Genomic DNA, 17,318 nt, shown 5'->3' on the forward strand with positions numbered 1-17,318 from the left:
GGACAAATTTGGTCATTACGACCTGTCATAAACTCGACGCGCGCTCCGCCAAGTTCAAATTCACACATCACATTTCACGCGGTGAATGGTTTGCAGATGAAAGTCATCGGACCCAAAGATTAGCCACATTTCGATGCCTTTTCGATTTAAAAATTATTACAGTATTTTATCAAACCATAGAGAACTTATTGTCTAACGTTCGTCTAATGCTAATTGAAAATACATTTATGTTGGTTGATTTCTCGCAATGCAGGTGGAATTGGACTTCTCATTCCGTCTTGCTAGCTAGCTACTACTGGCTAGCAATACAGGTGCAAATTGGTGTTGTAATTAATTAGCATGCGAATGACTAGTCATATTTTCAATAAAACCAAAGACGAGGATTGTTGTGGCGAAAGAATCACGTACAAAAACTGCATATTTAATCAAACCGCTCTGGAAAATCAAGTTGCCAGCAATCTGCATTATTTTTTTCTCTCCAAAAACTGAAAAACGGGTTTGCTAACGTTACTAGCTAACTGTAGTAGCAGCCAACTAATAATTGGATCAATTGGACAATAACTCGATTATCCAGACCAGAGGCGTCCTGGTTAAGACAGGTTTGACTTCAACCACCTGCTTACATTTATTAATGGTAATAGCTAAATCAAGATAATTCAAGTTCAACCAACCATGGTAAGTATGGTGACCTGGTTGATAGCTCTGGTCCATTGCTTTAGTGTCCGTTCCTTCACTATCGGAGGAACGGGCACTAACGCCTTGAACCAGAGCTAACCTGAGACATTATCAAGTAGTTAACATCCTTGTTAATAAGTCTGAATGAGTTGCCAGATAGCCTTTTGGCCTGCCTAGCAATGTGTGTTAGCTTTATGTGGAATCTGCAACAATTGGACCCCATGCATTGGTGACTATTGAAGTGAGTAAGGCTACTTCCCAGCAATGTCTATGAACACACCACTAACTATAATTGCTACTCTGTCCTCTGAAACTCTGTTATCCAATCAGTGCTCACACAATTTTAAATCAACGTCTGATAGGCACTCCTATAAATATTGGGAACCTAATCTCTACTTTAATGAACAGAGGGGGAACATGAAGGCTGTGAGCCAGCAGCAAGCCAGGCAGCTCTTACACAACAAGTTTGTTGTCGTCCTGGGGGACTCGAGTAAGTGTACAAACCAATGTAGGTCAGTGGTTCAGTCTTTCATGTCTCCAGGCCCAAGAAGCCCTAGTCCAGGGGTATCAAATCGTACCCAATGAGGTCTGGATACGGCTGGTTTTCTGTTCAACCTGTTAATGAATTGCACCCACCTAGTGTCCCAGCCCTAAATCATTGCCTGATTAGAGGGAAACAAATAAATAATTAACAAACAAAGCAGTAGAACTGGCTTCCGGAGTCTAGATTTGAATTTGAGTGCTAGCCTGTGGTTATCAAATTGAATGTGCAGTGCACCCTTTTGGATGACAAATTGCCAACTGAACTTACGTTGTCAGTCAATGTCCATAATTTGTGTTCTCCACAGTTCAGCGCTCAGTGTATAAGGACATTGTGCTTCTGCTGCAAAAGGACAAATATCTCAGCTTGGCTCAGCTCAAGACTAAGGTAAACCTTGACTCACAGATTTAGAAGGTGAAAGTGAGATATCCCATGCAACATTTCTAGAAAGAGTCTGGGTGATATGTCTTTTAAGGTATAATGGTATGGATCCACATACCGGTATGGATTTTTACAATACTGTCTATAAAGGTATTATCATACAGTGCTAAATAAATGAAAACTTCACTGTCAGTTTTGTCATAGTTTGGTTTAGTATAATAAAAAAAAATTGATTGGAGAAAGCACATTAAAACCACTTAGAATTCATTAGTTGCCATCCTAGGGTCATGCACTACTCATGAAATAGATAACTTGTATTATTCAGAAACATAAAATACTATCATAACGCCATACTGTAAAAAAATAAGAAAAACATTGTGATATGATATTTTGACCATGTTGTCCAACCCTACTATAGATGCATTCTCTCTCTCTATTGTAATATTTTTGCAGCTTTGCTTTCAATGTGTCCTAAAAAAAACAAAATACAGATCCATGATTGATTTAATAATACCAGGACTAAAGTGGCTTCTAGCTTCTTCCCCCTCCCAATCTACCCCCTCTCCCCCTCCTCACCAGGGAGAGATGAGCTTCGAGCAGGACATCCTGGTGGAGGGCGGACGGCTGGGTCAAATGACCAATGGGACGGAATACCGTGAGGTGCGTCACTGGGATGAGAAAAAGGAGAAGACAGTGATTCTTTAGGAAGTATACCTGCACTGGGAATGAATGGTCCTATTTGACACAATTATAACTCTTGGCTTCTATGTGCACTTCCTGATCTCTTATGACATCGGTCTTCTCCTTTATCTCATCCTAAGGTCCGTCAGTTCCGCTCAGACCACCACCTGGTGCGGTTCTACTTCCTGACGAGGATCTACTCGCGCTACATGCAGAGTATCCTGAGGGACTTCGAAGACGGTCTCAAACCAGACGTCGTCATCGTTAACTCCTGTCTCTGGGACGTCTCCAGGTGACCAGTCTGTTAAGGATGTCTGCAGGTTTTACTTGTTTTTTTCATCAAGCATTCATGATACCTACTAGGTCTGTTTTATAGTGTTCACATTGTTAATCTTCTCAATCTGAAAAGTCCAACAAGAAAAGGCGGCAATCGACTAAAAGACAAGACGAGGGCGGTCTGCTTATGGATAATTCCTGTTTTCCTTTCATGTCTTCAAATCCGAAATAAGTTTAAGTTGTCATATTGCTGAAAACAAAAAAGCACTCATTATACAAGTAGATAATGATGAGCGAAGATAAAGAATCGGTTCCATTTCTCATTACTGGTGATGCGGGTGGGCTAAATCTCTAGTCCTGTATCATTGGTCAAACGCATATCCTTTCCAAACGAAGCCTTCAAAATACGAGTTTGGTGTGTTGTGTGACAAATCTTTGTTTTAGTTGCAGATGCCAATGCTGAATAAACCAATAAGCCATTAGAGACTGAATGGTTTTATTGGTTCTGTAGGGATGTGTAATGGACTCTAGTTTTCTTCTTATGGTAAAGTGTTTTATACATTTTTATTTTGTGGCGGTTGACTTTGCATTGTCTCCTTGAAGGCTGGCTGCTGCAGTCATAGCTTTAGGCTATTGCATTCGGAAGGTATTCAGACCCTTGAATTTTCACATTTTGTGACGTTACAGCCTTTTAAAATTGATTTAATAGCCCCCCCCCAAATCTACCCCATAATGACAAAAACATTTAAAAAAAAAACATTTTTTGTTAATATCACATTTACATAAGTATTCAGACCCTTTACTCAGTACTTTGTTGAAGCACCTTTGGCAGCGATTACAGCCTCAAGTCTTCTTGGGTATGACGCTACAAGCTTGGCACACCTGTATTTGGGGAGTTTCTCCCATTTTTCTCTGCAGATCCTCAAACTCTGTCAGGTTGGATGGGGAGTGTCGCTGCACAGCTATTTTCAGGTCTCTCCAGAGATGTTCCATCGGGGTTCAAGTCCGGGCTCTGGCTGGGCTGCTCAAGGACATTCAGAGACTTGTCCCGAAGCCACTCCTGCGTTGTCTGGGCTGTGTGCTTAGGGTCGTTGTCCTGTTGGAAGGTGAACCTTCACCTGCGGGGGGGGGGATGTGTGTCGTCAATGTAAATAGTCTTATGGCTTGGGGTAAAAGCTGTTAAAGAGCCTTTTTAGTCCTAGACTTGGTGCTCCGGTACCGCTTGCCGTGTGGTAGCAGAGAAAACAGTCTATAACTTGGGTGATTGGACACCATCTAGTATATAGGTCCTGGATGGCATGAAGCTTGGCCCCAGTGATGTACTGGGCCGAACGCACTGTCCACTAGCGCCTTATGGTCAGATGCTGAGCAGTTGCCATACCAGGTGGTGATTCAACCGTTCAGGATGCACTCGATGGTGCAGCTGTAGAACCTTTTGAGGATCTGGGGACCCATGCCAAATCTTTTCAGTCTCCTGAGGGGGGAAAGGTGTTGTCGTGCCCTCTTAACGACTGTCTTTGTGTGTTTGGACCATGATAGTTCGTTGGTGATGTGGACACCAAGGAACTTAACTCTTGACCCGCTCCACTACAGCTCCGTCGATGTGAATGGGAACGTGTTCAGCTCACCTTTTCCTGTAGTCCATGATCAACTCCTTTGTCTTGCTCACATTGAGGGAGAGATTGTTGTCCTGGCACCACACTGCCAGGTCTCTGACCTCCCTATAGGCTGTCTCATCGTTTTCGGTGATCAGGCCTACCACTGTTGTCATCAGCAAACTTAATGATGGTGTTAGAGTCTTGTTTGGCCACGCAGTTGTGGGTTAACAGGGAGTACAGGAGGGGACTAAGTACACACCCCTGAGTGGCCCCAGTGTTGAGGATCAGCGTGGCAGACGTGTTGTTGCCTACCCTTACCACCTGGGGGTGGCCCGTCAGGAAGGCCAGGATCCAGTTGCAGAGGGAGGTGTTTAGTCCCAGGGTCCTTAGCTTTGTGATGAGCTTTGTTGGCACGCTGAGCTGTAGTCAGTGAACAACATTCACATAGGTGTTCCTTTTGTCCAGATGGGAAAGGGCAGTGTGGAGTGCAATAGAGATTGTGGATCTGTTGGGGCGGTATGCAAATTGGATTGGGTCTGGGTATCCGGGAGGATGCTGTTGATATGAGCCATGACCAGCCTTTCAAAGCACTTCATGGCTACCGACGTGAGTGCTATGGGGCGGTAATCGTTTAGGCAGGTTCCTTCGCACAGGGACAATGGTGGTCTGCTTGAAACATAGGAATTACAGACTCGGTCAGGGAGAGGTTGTAAATGTCAGTGAAGACACTTGCCAGTTGGTCCGTGCATGCTTTGAGTACACATCCTGGTAATCCGTCTGGCCCCGCGGCTTTGTGAATGGTGACCTGTTAAAGGTCTTTCTCACATTGGCTACTGAGAGTGTTATCACACAGTCGTCCAGAACAGCTGGTGCTCTCATGCATGTTTCAGTGTTGTTTACCTCGACGAGAGCGTAAAAGGCATTCAGCTCATCTGGTATGCTCGTGTCACTGAGGAGCTCACGTCTGGGTTTCCCTTTGTAGCCCGTAATAATAGTTTTCAAGCCCTGCCACATCCGACGAGCATCAGTCGGTGTAGTAGGATTCAATCTTAATCCTCTATTGACGCTTTGCTTGTTCGTCTGAGGGCATAGTGGGATTTCTTGTAAGTGTCCGGATTAGTGTCCCGCTCCTTGAAAGCGGCAGCTCTAGCCTTTAGCTCTGTTAGTTTCTAATTATCAGAGTAAGAACTTGACGGACACCTTGAAAGCTTAAACTAGTGATGCACCTATATGACATTTTATGTCCGATACCGAAATCCAATATTTTCCTTGCCCCAAAAAAACGATACTGATAACCGATATTAAAATGTTTAGTGTCCTTTTAAGCATTCTAGTACAGTTAACTATTTAACACACACACGGACGCAGCGGTCTAAGGCACTGCATCTCGGTGCAAGAGTGGTAACTACAGTCTCGGGTTCGAATCAAGGCTGTATCACATCCGGCCATGATTGGGAGTCCCATAGGGCGGCGCACAATTGGCCCAGCGTCGTCCGGGCCGTCATTGTAAAACTGACTTGCCTAGATAAATGAAGGTTACACCCACACACTCACACACACACCACATTGACCAAAAAGTTATTTTGTTGCGATTTACTTTTTGTCCCCATTACCAGTAAAACATAATCAAAACCTATTTCTTTCACTTAATTGCTGTGCTATTTCGTTGTTCAGTCGTTTCATTCTCAACCAGGATTTCTATTGAATGCCGTTTGTTTTTGCGTGTCAAAAAAGATACACGTCAAATACCATTATTTGACCAATTAGGACCTGAATATGACTGCACGTCACATAATAATTTAACACGTTTGTTCATTTTTTACGTAGTTATTACACATTCCCTCGTATTTCATATGTCACAATGATTCATCGATACATATGCTATGAAGCTGGTAAAGTTGTCTTGGGCACCTGCAATGCTGGTCATACATTTTTTTTTAAAGCTAGCTAGCTTATGGATGCAAACAATGTTCTTCCCCAAAAACATTGCAAAATGACATCTGTTTCAGTAGCTATATAGTTAGCTAACTATATAGCTAGGTGTCATCTAAAATAACCCTAATTTATAAGACAGTTATTTGATTAATGGTGGTCTGGCCCATCTATGTGAAGCTAGCCACAATAAGGATTAGCCACAATAGTGGACTTTGCGGTTAGCCTTCAAAATCAAAGTTTGGCATAATTCTATTTGTATTCATTTGACAGTGATGCAATGACATACTTTTATTTTGAAGGCAAATTTCAAATTCCACTTTTGTGCCTAATCCTTGTTGTGGCTAGCTTCACAACACATTACTCGGTCGGGTCGAGCTCACTAGCCAGATGAGTTCAATTTCAATAGGCGAACAACAGGTGGCAACCTAGCTAATACTTACTCACAAGGATTCCTAAATCATTGCTAAGAATAATGAAAATGACTGCAGTTTCAATTGGTCATTGTTTTCAGGCTGGTTGTATTGGTGCTTGCTAGGTACCAAGCTAAAGCTAGCTATCCCAGAAGTTGCGGTATTGTAAACACATCATTCGTGGTCTGTGTTTGCTTGTTTGCATACTTTTTTGTACAGCTTTGACACGCAAAGACCCAAACGGCATTCCATAGTATGTATGTATGTATGTATGTATGTATGTATGTATGTATGTTGTGAAGCTAATAGCAGTGACGCTATTACTGTGTAACTGTGGTAGAGCAACTTTACATTTACATTTGTCATTTAGCAGATGCTCTTATCCAGAGCGACTTACAGTAGTGAATGCATACATTTTCATACATTTAGTTTTTCCTCCGTACTGGCCCCCCGTGGGAATCGAACCCACAACCCTGGCGTTGCAAACACCATGCTCTACCAACTGAGCCACAGGGAGCCAACATCTGAAAAATAGCACACTTAGTGTGTACCGGTGCTCGACCAGTCGGCAAAAGCCAACATCCACGACAGAGAACGGTTGATTGTCAAGGGCAATAAATTCCATTATCATGGCTTTAATGAATTTCACCTTTGAGTTGTCTCACTGAAATGTTCTTACTCTTTCAAATGACTGCTCGACTTGTTGACTGCTCGATCCGCACAGCAGTCATTGTGTGGGCTAGGTTAGGAATGCTGTGTTGCCACGTAAAATTTAGCGCTACACATGCGTCATTAAGCCATGTACCTACGTTATATGGGTATGCACTGTAGCTTTGACATCGGTTTTTAACATAGGCGTTAAACTAGACATCGGGCCAATACCGATGTTGGCATTTTTAGCTAATATCGACCGATTCCGATATGTTCACCCCATATCGTGAATCCCTATCTTAAACCAAGTTTAGTCTTCCCAGAGGGTCAATACAGCTGCATCAGACAGACATGGTTCCACCCGTGGTAGTATACATACCCCAATTTGGGTGGAATCTCCTCCTTATCGCTGAACATTGCATCTTTATTGCTTGGCAGGAAACTAAGTGATACAGGCAATAAACGGTTCCCTTAACGTGACGTGACCTGACCTTGACCCCCTTATCCACGGCTCTCTCCCCTTACCAGTACTGCCACATGTGACCGTTTTCCCTGCACTCAGCCCATTCCAAGCTTAATTGCTCCCACCATAACCCTTCCTCCTACAGATAACCATTAACTCCTGGTGTAGACCCTCGGCTATGGCACCCCTCATGTCTCTATTACAACTAATGATTAATAATGGTTAAAGCTCGGTGCAGTTCAAACCCATCAGCTCGATGCAGATGTTGCCTGTAATCCATGGCTTCTGGTTGGGATACAGTGAGGGGGGGAAAAGTATTTGATCCCCTGCTGATTTTGTATGTTTGCCCACTGACAAAGAAATGATCAGTCTATAATTTTAATGGTAGGTTTATTTGAACAGTGAGAGACAGAATAACAACAAATAAATCCAGAAAAACGCATGTCAAAAATGTTATAAAATGATTTGCAATTTAATGAGGGAAATAAGTATTTGACTCTTCTGCAAAACATGACTTAGTACTTGGTGGCAAAACCCTTGTTGGCAATCACAGAGGTCAGACGTTTCTTGTAGTTGGCCACCAGGTTTGCACACATCTCAGGAGAGATTTTGTCCCACTCCTCTTTACAGATCTTCTCCAAGTCATTAAGGTTTTGAGGCTGACGTTTGGCAACTCGAACCTTCAGCTCCCTCCACAGATTTTCTATTGGATTAAGGTCTGGAGACAGGCTAGGCCCCTCCAGGACCTTAATGTGCTTCTTCTTGAGCCACTCCTTTTTTGCCTTGGTCGTGTGTTTTGGGTCATTGTCATGCTGGAATACCCATCCACGACCCATTTTCAATGCCCTGGCTGAGGGAAGGAGGTTCTCACCCAGGATTTGACGGTACATGGCCCCGTCCATCGTCCCTTTGATGCGGTGAAGTTGTCCTGTCCCCTTAGCAGAAAAACACCCCAAAGCATAATGTTTCCACCTCCATGTTTGACGGTGGGGATGGTGTTCTTGGGGTCATAGGCAGCATTCCTCCTCCAAACACGGCGAGTTGAGTTGATGCCAAAGAGCTCCATTTTGGTCTCATCTGATCACATCACTTTCACCCAGTTGTCCTCTGAATCATTCAGATGTACATTTGGCAACCTTCAGACGGGCATGTATATGTGCTTTCTTGAGCAGGGGGACCTTGCGGGCGCTGCAGGGTTTCAGTCCTTCACGGTGTAGTGTGTTACCAATTGTTTTCTTGGTGACTATGGTCCCAGCTGCCTTGAGATCATTGACAAGATCCTCCCGTGTAGTTCTGGGCTGATTCCTCACCATTCTCATGATCATTGCAACCCCACGAGGTGAGATCTTGCATGGAGCCCCAGGCCGAGGGAGATTGACAGTTCTTTTGTGTTTCTTCCATTTGCGAATAATTGCACCAACTGTTATCACCTTCTCACCAAGCTGCTTGGCGATGGTCTTGTAGCCCATTCCAGCCTTGTGTAGGTCTACAATCTTGTCCCTGACATCCTTGGAGAGCTCTTTGGTCTTGGCCATGGTGGAGAGTTTGGAATCTGATTGATTGATTGCTTCTGTGGACAGGCGTCTTTTATACAGGTAACAAACTGAGATTAGGAGCACTCCCTTTTAAGAGTGTGCTCCTAATCTCAGCTCGTTACCTGTATAAAAGACACCTGGGAGCCAGAAATCTTTCTGAATGAGAGGGGGTCAAATATTTATTTCCTTCATTAAAATGCAAATCAATTTATAAAATTTTTGACATGCGTTGTTCTGGATTTTTTTGTTGTTATTCTGTCTCACTGTTCAAATAAACCTACCATTAAAATTATAGACTGATAATTTCTTTGTCAGTGGACAAATACTTTTTTCCCCTCACTATGTATGTACGTACGGTCACTGTGGGGACGACAATGTCGATGCACTTATTGATGAAGCCGGTGACTGAGGTGGTATATATAATTTTTAACAGTTAAAACGGCCAAGAAGTAGCCTATTCTAATGGAGGCCTATTCATTTTCTAGAGTACAAACACAATTAAAACATTGACACATGAAATTATTGTTTCTGTAGGGCCTATAAGCAAACCATAAATAAATGGGCACATTTGAAAACAGGCATAGAGCCACTTGGACCATGAGACCAAATCTTTCCCCAAAATTGCTTTTCTGGCCATCCCTTCCCATTTTCAACTCCCCATTCGCAGCTTTTCTCTTATTGAATTGCACATGTTAATGCCACTGAATAGTGGCTACAAAGCACAATAAGACCGACATCAAACGCCTTAACGGCTACTCAACGAAAGCAAATGCAGGACAAAAGTGGTCAAAACTACATAATGCATTGAAATAAAAGGCATAAATCAAAGGATTGGTTACACTAATCAAGCGAAAAAACTCGACTGGACAAATGGCGAAATCAGGAAGTAGGCCTAGACTACAAAGGAAAACCCCACGTTTTTAAAAGGAGCTGAGGCCACGCCTGGCCTTATTCAGCACAGCTTAATGGACAGCGCTTCTCCTGCATCTCCACTCTTTGTCACTGGTACGCCTATAGCGGAGCTCTGTGGTGCTGAAATGGACAACTCCTCTGTTCAGTTGGCAATATACTGTATATCCCCTTTTGGGGAATTTTTGACAGGTTATAGGCATTGTCCCTTTTTCCTCAGTGGATTAACGTGAACTTTTTCTGACCAAAAAGGTGACGCAATTGAGTGGCTGCAAGGGGAAAGTATTTGGCCCACTAACCGAAATGGAATAGAATGCTTAAAACCTTGGTATTATATCTATGGCTTAAAACACATAACTGCCTTTAGGGTCATACACTGTAGCCTAAGCTTGCCAAATCATGATCCTTTGCTTTCACAACAAACGCTCAACTCTTATTTTGAAAGCTAGGTTGGATATGCATATGGCAAATGATGGGACTACAGATATAGCCCCACCCACATAACAAGTGATGAGAAAAATAACCAAATCCTTATTTTGTCATATTATTTTGAAAAACAGTGCTTTTTAATTTTTGGCAGTTTTTAGGCTAGTTCCAACTAAAAACAACGTGTTTTTTGATATTATGGATTTAAAGACAAGAAAATATAATCAAATTTTGAATTATGTGGAAAAGCATTTAGCGTCTGACAATTTTGGGCTTAAAAATGGGCCTTTTATGTTTTTCTTGTTTTGACCGATGACATAAGCACATTTTCACTGTTGTTACATTTTGTTTAATTATTGGAGTGGCTCGCAACGCAAATGAAGTGGATACGTAGATACTTTTTCATTTCGCCTGTAAGAACAAGTTCTCCAGTCTGACTAGTCTTCGCTGTCAGTCATGCTTGCGCCTTAATATCTAGCCAGGAACCCCATTCTACTGCGAATTTGCGCATACGTTATATAATTTTATAAACCATGTCGCGGGCCGTTTTAAATTACTCATGGTCTGTGAGGTTTGATAACACACGACCATGTTTAGTCATGTTGCCTGGCTTGCTAGCTAATATGGTACCCCTTGGCGATGCACACATTTGGATGGCAAAGGGATAGTTAGCCTACTCATAGTAGTACTTCAAAAGTAGGAAGCGTATGCCTAATCAATGTATTTCTAAGCTAAATCTGAATCCAAAATCCATATTTTTCTGGCGTTCCTTATTCTGTTTGGTGCCTAACTTTTGGGAGCAGTGTGTGTGTGTGTGAGAGAGGGAGAGTGTGTAGGCTGTGTGTAAAGTTGTCTGAAGAGTAGGCTAAAGATGTGGGGTCCCCCCCCTTCCTTAATGAAAAGGCAGATCATTATGTGTTTATATTCCTTACTACATTCCTCCTGCCCACATGTAGGCATTTGGAAATGAGCAAATCAGCTATTTTCTACAATAGCCTTTTCTATTATACAGTAAAAAGTGCAGTTTCTCCCCTATATTAATTTAGCAGCGGCATACCACTGCTGCAAAATAAACTCAGCAAAAAAAGAAGGGTCCTTTTTTCAGGACCCTGTCTTTCAAAGATAATTTGTAAAAATCCAAATAACTTAACTGTAAAGGGTTTTAACACTGTTTCCCATGCTTCTTCAATGAACCATAAACAATTAATGAACATGCACCTGTGGAACGGTCGTTAAGACACTAACAGCTTACAGACGGTAGGCAATTAATAAGGTCACAGTTATGAAAACTTAGGACACTAAAGAGGCCTTTCTACTGACTCTTAAAAACACCAAAAGAAAGATACCCAGGGTCCCTGCTCATCTGTGTGAACGTGCCTTAGGCATGCTGCAAGGAGGCATGAGGACAGGGCAATAAATTGCAATGTCCGTACTGTGAGACGCCTAAGACGGCGCTACAGGGAGACAGAACGGACAGCTGATCGTCCTGGCAGTGGCAGATCACGTGTAACAACACCTGCACAGGATCGGTACATCTGAACATCACACCTGCGGGACAGGTACAGGATGGCAACAACAACTGCCCGAGTTGGAACGCACAATCCCTCCATCAGTGCTGACTGTCCACAACAGGCTGAACTGAGGGCTTGTAGGCCTGTTGTAAGGTAGGTCCTCACTAGACTTCACTGTCAACAACGTTGCCTATGGGCACAAACCCACCGTCGCTGGACCAGACAGGACTGGCAAAAAGTGCTCATCGCTGACGAGTCGCGGTTTTGTCTCACCAGGGATGATGGTTGGATTCGCGTTTATCGTCGAAGGAATGAGCGTTACACCAAGGCCTGTACTCTGGAGCGGGATCGATTTGGAGGTGGAGGGTCCGTCATGGTCTGGGGTGGTGTGTCACAGCATCATCGGACTGAGCTTGTCATTGCAGGCAATGTCAACGCTGTGTGTTACAGGGAAGGCATCCTCCTCCCTCGTGGTACACTTCCTGCAGGCTCATCCTGACATGACCCTCCAGCATGACAATGCTACCAGCCATACTGCTCGTTCCGTGTGTGATTTCCTGCAAGGCAGGAATGTCAGTGTTCTGCCATGGCCAGCTAAGAGCCCGGATCTCAATCCCATTGAGCATGTCTGGGACCTGTTGGATCGGAGGGTGAGGGATAGGGCCATTCCCCACAGAAATGTCAGAGAACTTGCAGGTGCCTTGATGGAAGAGTGGAGTAACATCTCACAGTAAGAACTGGCAAATCTGGTGCAGTCCATGTGGATGAGATGCACTGCAGTACTTAGTATCTGGTGTGGCCACCAGCTGCATTGACTGTTACTTTTGATTTTGTCCCCCCCCCTTGTTCAGGGGCACATTATTCCATTTCTGTTAGTGACATGTCTGTGGAACTTCTTCAGTTTATGACTCAGTTGTTGAATCTTGTTATGTTCATACAAATATTTACACATGTTAAGTTTGCTGAAAATAAACGCAGTTGACAGTGAGGACGTTTCTTTTTTTGCTGAGTTTATATGTGTGTGTCTATCTTTATTTATATTTACGAGTCACTCTGATGGCATAACAACATGGCAAAATGTGTAGAATTGCAGGAAATTAGCTTTTAAAACAGCAAAACTTTCTCTGCGGCCAAGAGGGCCTATAAAATCTGCGGTCCGAGACCGCTCCATTGTCCACAGCCACTACTACGCCCCGCCACTCCCCCATGCCAACTTTGCCGCTGATTAAAAATATCCTAGGGGAACACTGAACTGTGAAGTTAAATTCAATTCGTTGTATTGTGTAGAGGTGTGACTATCGGGGACAAGTTTTTGTTCAGAACGTATCCAAAACGGGAACATGCATTCTGGGAGAGCAGGGCTAACCCCTTGGGTATCCCGATACTACTCTGTATTGCGATACTTGGCCTGGTATCACAATCTAGAGCAAATTGATGGTATTGTGAGAGCTTCGTCCCAAAAATAGGCACATTTTCTTGCATTATACAACCATTTTTTTGTGTGCCCGTTTAAAAATAAATTAAAAGTTTTACTTTTTTGGGGCCCTCACGAGTTTGTCCCTGGTCTTGTCTTGTCACCCAGGTATAACCCTAAATGGCATGTTGAGTACCAGGAGAACCTTCATAAGCTCTTTGACAAGATGAACTCCATCCTGCCTCCTGAATGTCTGGTCATGTGGAACATGACCATGCCCCTGGGGAAGAGGATCGTAGGGGGCTTCTTCGTTCCTGAGGTAGGTAGATGACGAGGCAGGGTCGTGTTCAATAGGCACGGATTTGGAACCATCTTGATTTACTACCCAAACTTGAATGTTTATTTTTGGCTTTCCGCTTTAAGGATGTTTTGCTCCTATTTAATGTGACCCAGTAATTGCTCAATTATAGTAAATGATGTGCATTGTACAACAATAATGGCTAAAGAACTATTATAGCTCACCCTTTAATTTCTCCCAACCAGATAGAGCACAGGGGCCCAACGCTGTGCTACGACGTGATCCAGGCCAACTTCTACAGCAGCAAGATGGCCGTCGCCTACGGCCTTGACGTCCTGGACCTCCACTTCCAGTTCCGCTTCTCGCTTGAGCACCGCATGAAGGATGGGGTCCACTGGAACTCTGTGGCCCACCGACGTATCACCACCTTACTGCTGCAACATGCTGCAGAGGCCTGGGGAGTGGTGCTGCACTGTCCTGCCACTACTGTTGGTTAGTACACACGCACACACACACACTGTAAATACATACACACTTGTACTCTCTAGCTCACTGATGCATCACATCCTTACTACTGCTGCACAGGTCTGGGGGTTTGTGCTACACTGTCCTCTCACCACCGCTAGTTAGTAGAACACCACACGCATACAGTATAATAAATATACATACACACATCACCTGTCTGGTTTTGAATTTGACTGTCAGTTGAAAGACTGGTATTCTTCTCCCTGTAGGGCACATTGATCATTCAGAGCAGCAGCAGCAGCTCAAAGCCTACACAAAAACCATGACCAAGAACACAGGTAAGTGGTGGCTTCCTCCTCACTGTATTGGTCAGTACAGTAGTACCATGCCGGGTTATCGTGACGTTGAGGTTATAAGAATATTTTGAGGGTAAATACACAACACAGCGGATGAGAAGAGTAAAGACTAGAGTACTAATGGTCAATAGGGAATTGTAAATAGGAGTTGGGTTTCAGTTCAACATCTGTTTAGAATCTGGAATGTCACTCCTGAACTCAGAGCTACGTGTGCTACGGTCTGTACATTGAGTCAGGAGCAGGATACTTATTTGGCCATTGGCCCAGTTGTACTGCAAGGACTTCTGATTGGTCAACTCCAGGCTAGGGTGGGGGGGGGGTTATAAATGGCATCCTGTTCCTTTGTTCTGTGGAGAAAAACTGAGGACAGGGGAGACTGAACATCTACCTCCCAGCATAACATCTATGATTTGTCCTTCTCAAATAAACCTGTTTTTCTCCCCCTGATTTGCTTTGGAGTTTGTGTTATTCCCTCATTGCTAGACACCTGGCACTATCCACCAGAGCCTCATTTCAGGAGACCAGACCCCAGGATGATGAACCCAGGTCACTGCAGTGGTAAAATGATTGACTGACTGCCTTGTTCACTTGACTGCCTTGTTCACTTGACTGCCTTGTTCACTTGACTGCCTGGTTCACTTGACTGCCTGGTTCACTTGACTACTGTGGAGTTTAACCTGCATCTTCACCTAATGCCACTTTTAAAAGGCTGCTGTCATTCACACCCACTTGACTTGCCTCCTTCACACCTGTCCCTCTGTGCACAGCACCTGAGTAACCAATTCATTCACAAGTCCCACAACTGTGTAATGATTCATGACCACAGGTAATGGGAGGTTTGAATCCTAAGGAATCTTTCAGTGAGTGGAGATAAATGTATGTATAATGTGTAGTGACCCTGCCATGTAATTCACCAGTTGCCTGGGCAACAGAGGGGTTTGGACACTATGACGGATACGAGCCTCAGGCAAACTATTTCACTCCCAATTCAGCAGGTATGAATCAGATATTTGTATAATGACAACTTCCTAATACAGCTCTTGAGAAACCTTTTTGGGAAGAACAATTCTGTATTCATTAATTCAACTCACTCAACTGCAACATCCGTCTCTCCTCGTGTCCTGTATCTCTAAGGTGGCAGCCTGCATTGGACTCCGTCCTTCAGCCCTACAGATCTATGGAAGGATAGCTTACGTACATTAAACTGAACAACATTTCTCTTTTATTTTTTTTAGCTCTAGGATGGCATCCTGCTGAGGACTCAGGCCTTGAGCCCTACAGGCCAGCTTCAGATGAACCCTACAGGCCAGCTTCGGATGAACCCTACAGGCCTCTGGAAGGGAAATACAGCAGCTGCGGAGAACAGTTCTACGGGGTAAGGGGCAAACACCATTGAGGGTTTTAAAGGGACACCACTACTATTTCCCGTTTTGTCATGTAGATACTGGTATGTTGCTTGAAATTATGACCGATTTTAAAAGTGGTGAGGTTGAAATTGCACTTAACTCCACCGTTTTAGCTTGGCCTTTAATCTGTGATTTGACTGTTTTAGACATCCTTTGTTTCTCTATTTATTGCCTTTTTGTTTGCTTTTATTTCTTCCATTTTTTTTATTGTGAGGTTTTGCGATTTCTAAATGCACTTTTAAATTGTCATGTCACATTTGAAAATGAATAGATACAATTTGATTTGATTCTATGAGGACGACCTCCCTGTCCACCCCAAGTTCGGCGCTGGCTACTTCAGCTTCAAGGAGAACCAAGCCAACAGACCAAGCCTGGTCAACAGACAGCCGACTGCCCCGGTGCATCACAGACACACCCAAGTGGTCTACAGACATCCCCCAGTCAACAGACACTCACTGGACAACGGATGTAGGGAAAATAACGGGATGGTCCGGAACACTAGTAAGTTGACAAACACGTGCGCACAGTAGCCTAATCATGGGACCTCTGACACTGGCCATAGTAGGCAAGACAGATTTTGGACACGGCCATTAAGTGTAGTTCTGTATACCTATCCCTCCAGATTCCATTGTGTGAAGCAGAACATTTAGCCATTGAAGTCTCTCCTCCCTTGCTTGATGCAAAAGGGATTTACAAGTAGAGCCTCTGCTCTGTAGTAAAGAATTGTATCAATCCTGGGGTGATTGGGCTTTAAATGACTGTTTAGCACTCTCCCTTTAATCTCTTCCAGCTGGACACTACAGGCCGGTGCAGCATAATAAGGCCTACCACCCCAGACCCTCCGTCCCTCTCCGTCCTGAGAACCAGTATGTGATGAGGAAGAAACAACCGAAGAAGCACTACGCCCCGTACACATGCCAGAGATACTGACTGGAAAGCTCTTGTACTTTAGTTCGGGGTAGCCCTTATACAGGCTGTGCAAACTAGGACAGAGCTTTTCCTGGACCATGTGACCAGGAGAAACTCCGGGCCCTGTATATAGTGTTCAAACTAATGGTACTTGCTCATCTCATCACGTGATTATGTATGGGCAGCGCTTAAAGGTATTTCATAATTCTGTAACTTGCTTGTGTATCCCAAACATGGGTGGTGCCTCAAACTACAGTTCTAGAGGGCTGTGTATTGTCTTCTGCTCAAGAAATCACAGTTTTCTTTTTAAATTGTTTATTTTTACTGTTGAGGCTTTTTAAGTTGAAAAGCTGTGGCATTATATTCTGTCAGTCTATATCTTAGTATTTTCTTGCCATGGTGGGGGTTGGTTGTATGTTTAGGCATACTGGGAAAATTTTACAATAAAATTGCACTGATTTAGTTCCCATTGAGTCTC

The 17,318-nt window shown here is 43.7% G+C and overlaps 1 protein-coding gene and 1 non-coding gene across 12 annotated transcripts; one reads left to right on the top strand and one right to left on the bottom strand.

The window, feature by feature from the left end:
• The first annotated feature begins 75 nt into the window (after positions 1–75).
• fam113 (family with sequence similarity 113) lies at positions 76–17,309 on the top strand. Of its 11 annotated transcripts, none has more exons than XM_045721838.1 (13): positions 76–675; positions 1,084–1,165; positions 1,524–1,603; positions 2,051–2,257; positions 2,419–2,570; positions 13,575–13,725; positions 13,950–14,196; positions 14,439–14,507; positions 14,985–15,083; positions 15,443–15,520; positions 15,761–15,900; positions 16,228–16,432; positions 16,722–17,309. In XM_045721838.1, the coding sequence occupies exons 1-13, from the start codon at positions 673–675 to the stop codon at positions 16,859–16,861; spliced, it is 1,653 nt and encodes a 550-aa protein (XP_045577794.1). In that variant the 5' UTR covers positions 76–672; the 3' UTR covers positions 16,862–17,309. The 11 variants fall into 11 exon arrangements, with proteins under 11 accessions (XP_045577794.1, XP_014062700.1, XP_045577789.1 ...); XM_014207225.2 differs by having other exon boundaries at positions 2,177–2,257; XM_045721833.1 differs by lacking the exon at positions 76–675 and having other exon boundaries at positions 682–1,165.
• Positions 6,941–7,016, bottom strand: trnaa-ugc (transfer RNA alanine (anticodon UGC)). Its single transcript has one exon. It is a non-coding gene; the product is annotated as a tRNA-Ala (tRNA).
• Positions 17,310–17,318: the final 9 nt, after the last annotated feature.

The sequence above is a fragment of the Salmo salar genome, chromosome ssa07 (assembly GCF_905237065.1).
Source record: "Salmo salar chromosome ssa07, Ssal_v3.1, whole genome shotgun sequence".
NCBI classification, from domain to species: domain Eukaryota; kingdom Metazoa; phylum Chordata; class Actinopteri; order Salmoniformes; family Salmonidae; genus Salmo; species Salmo salar.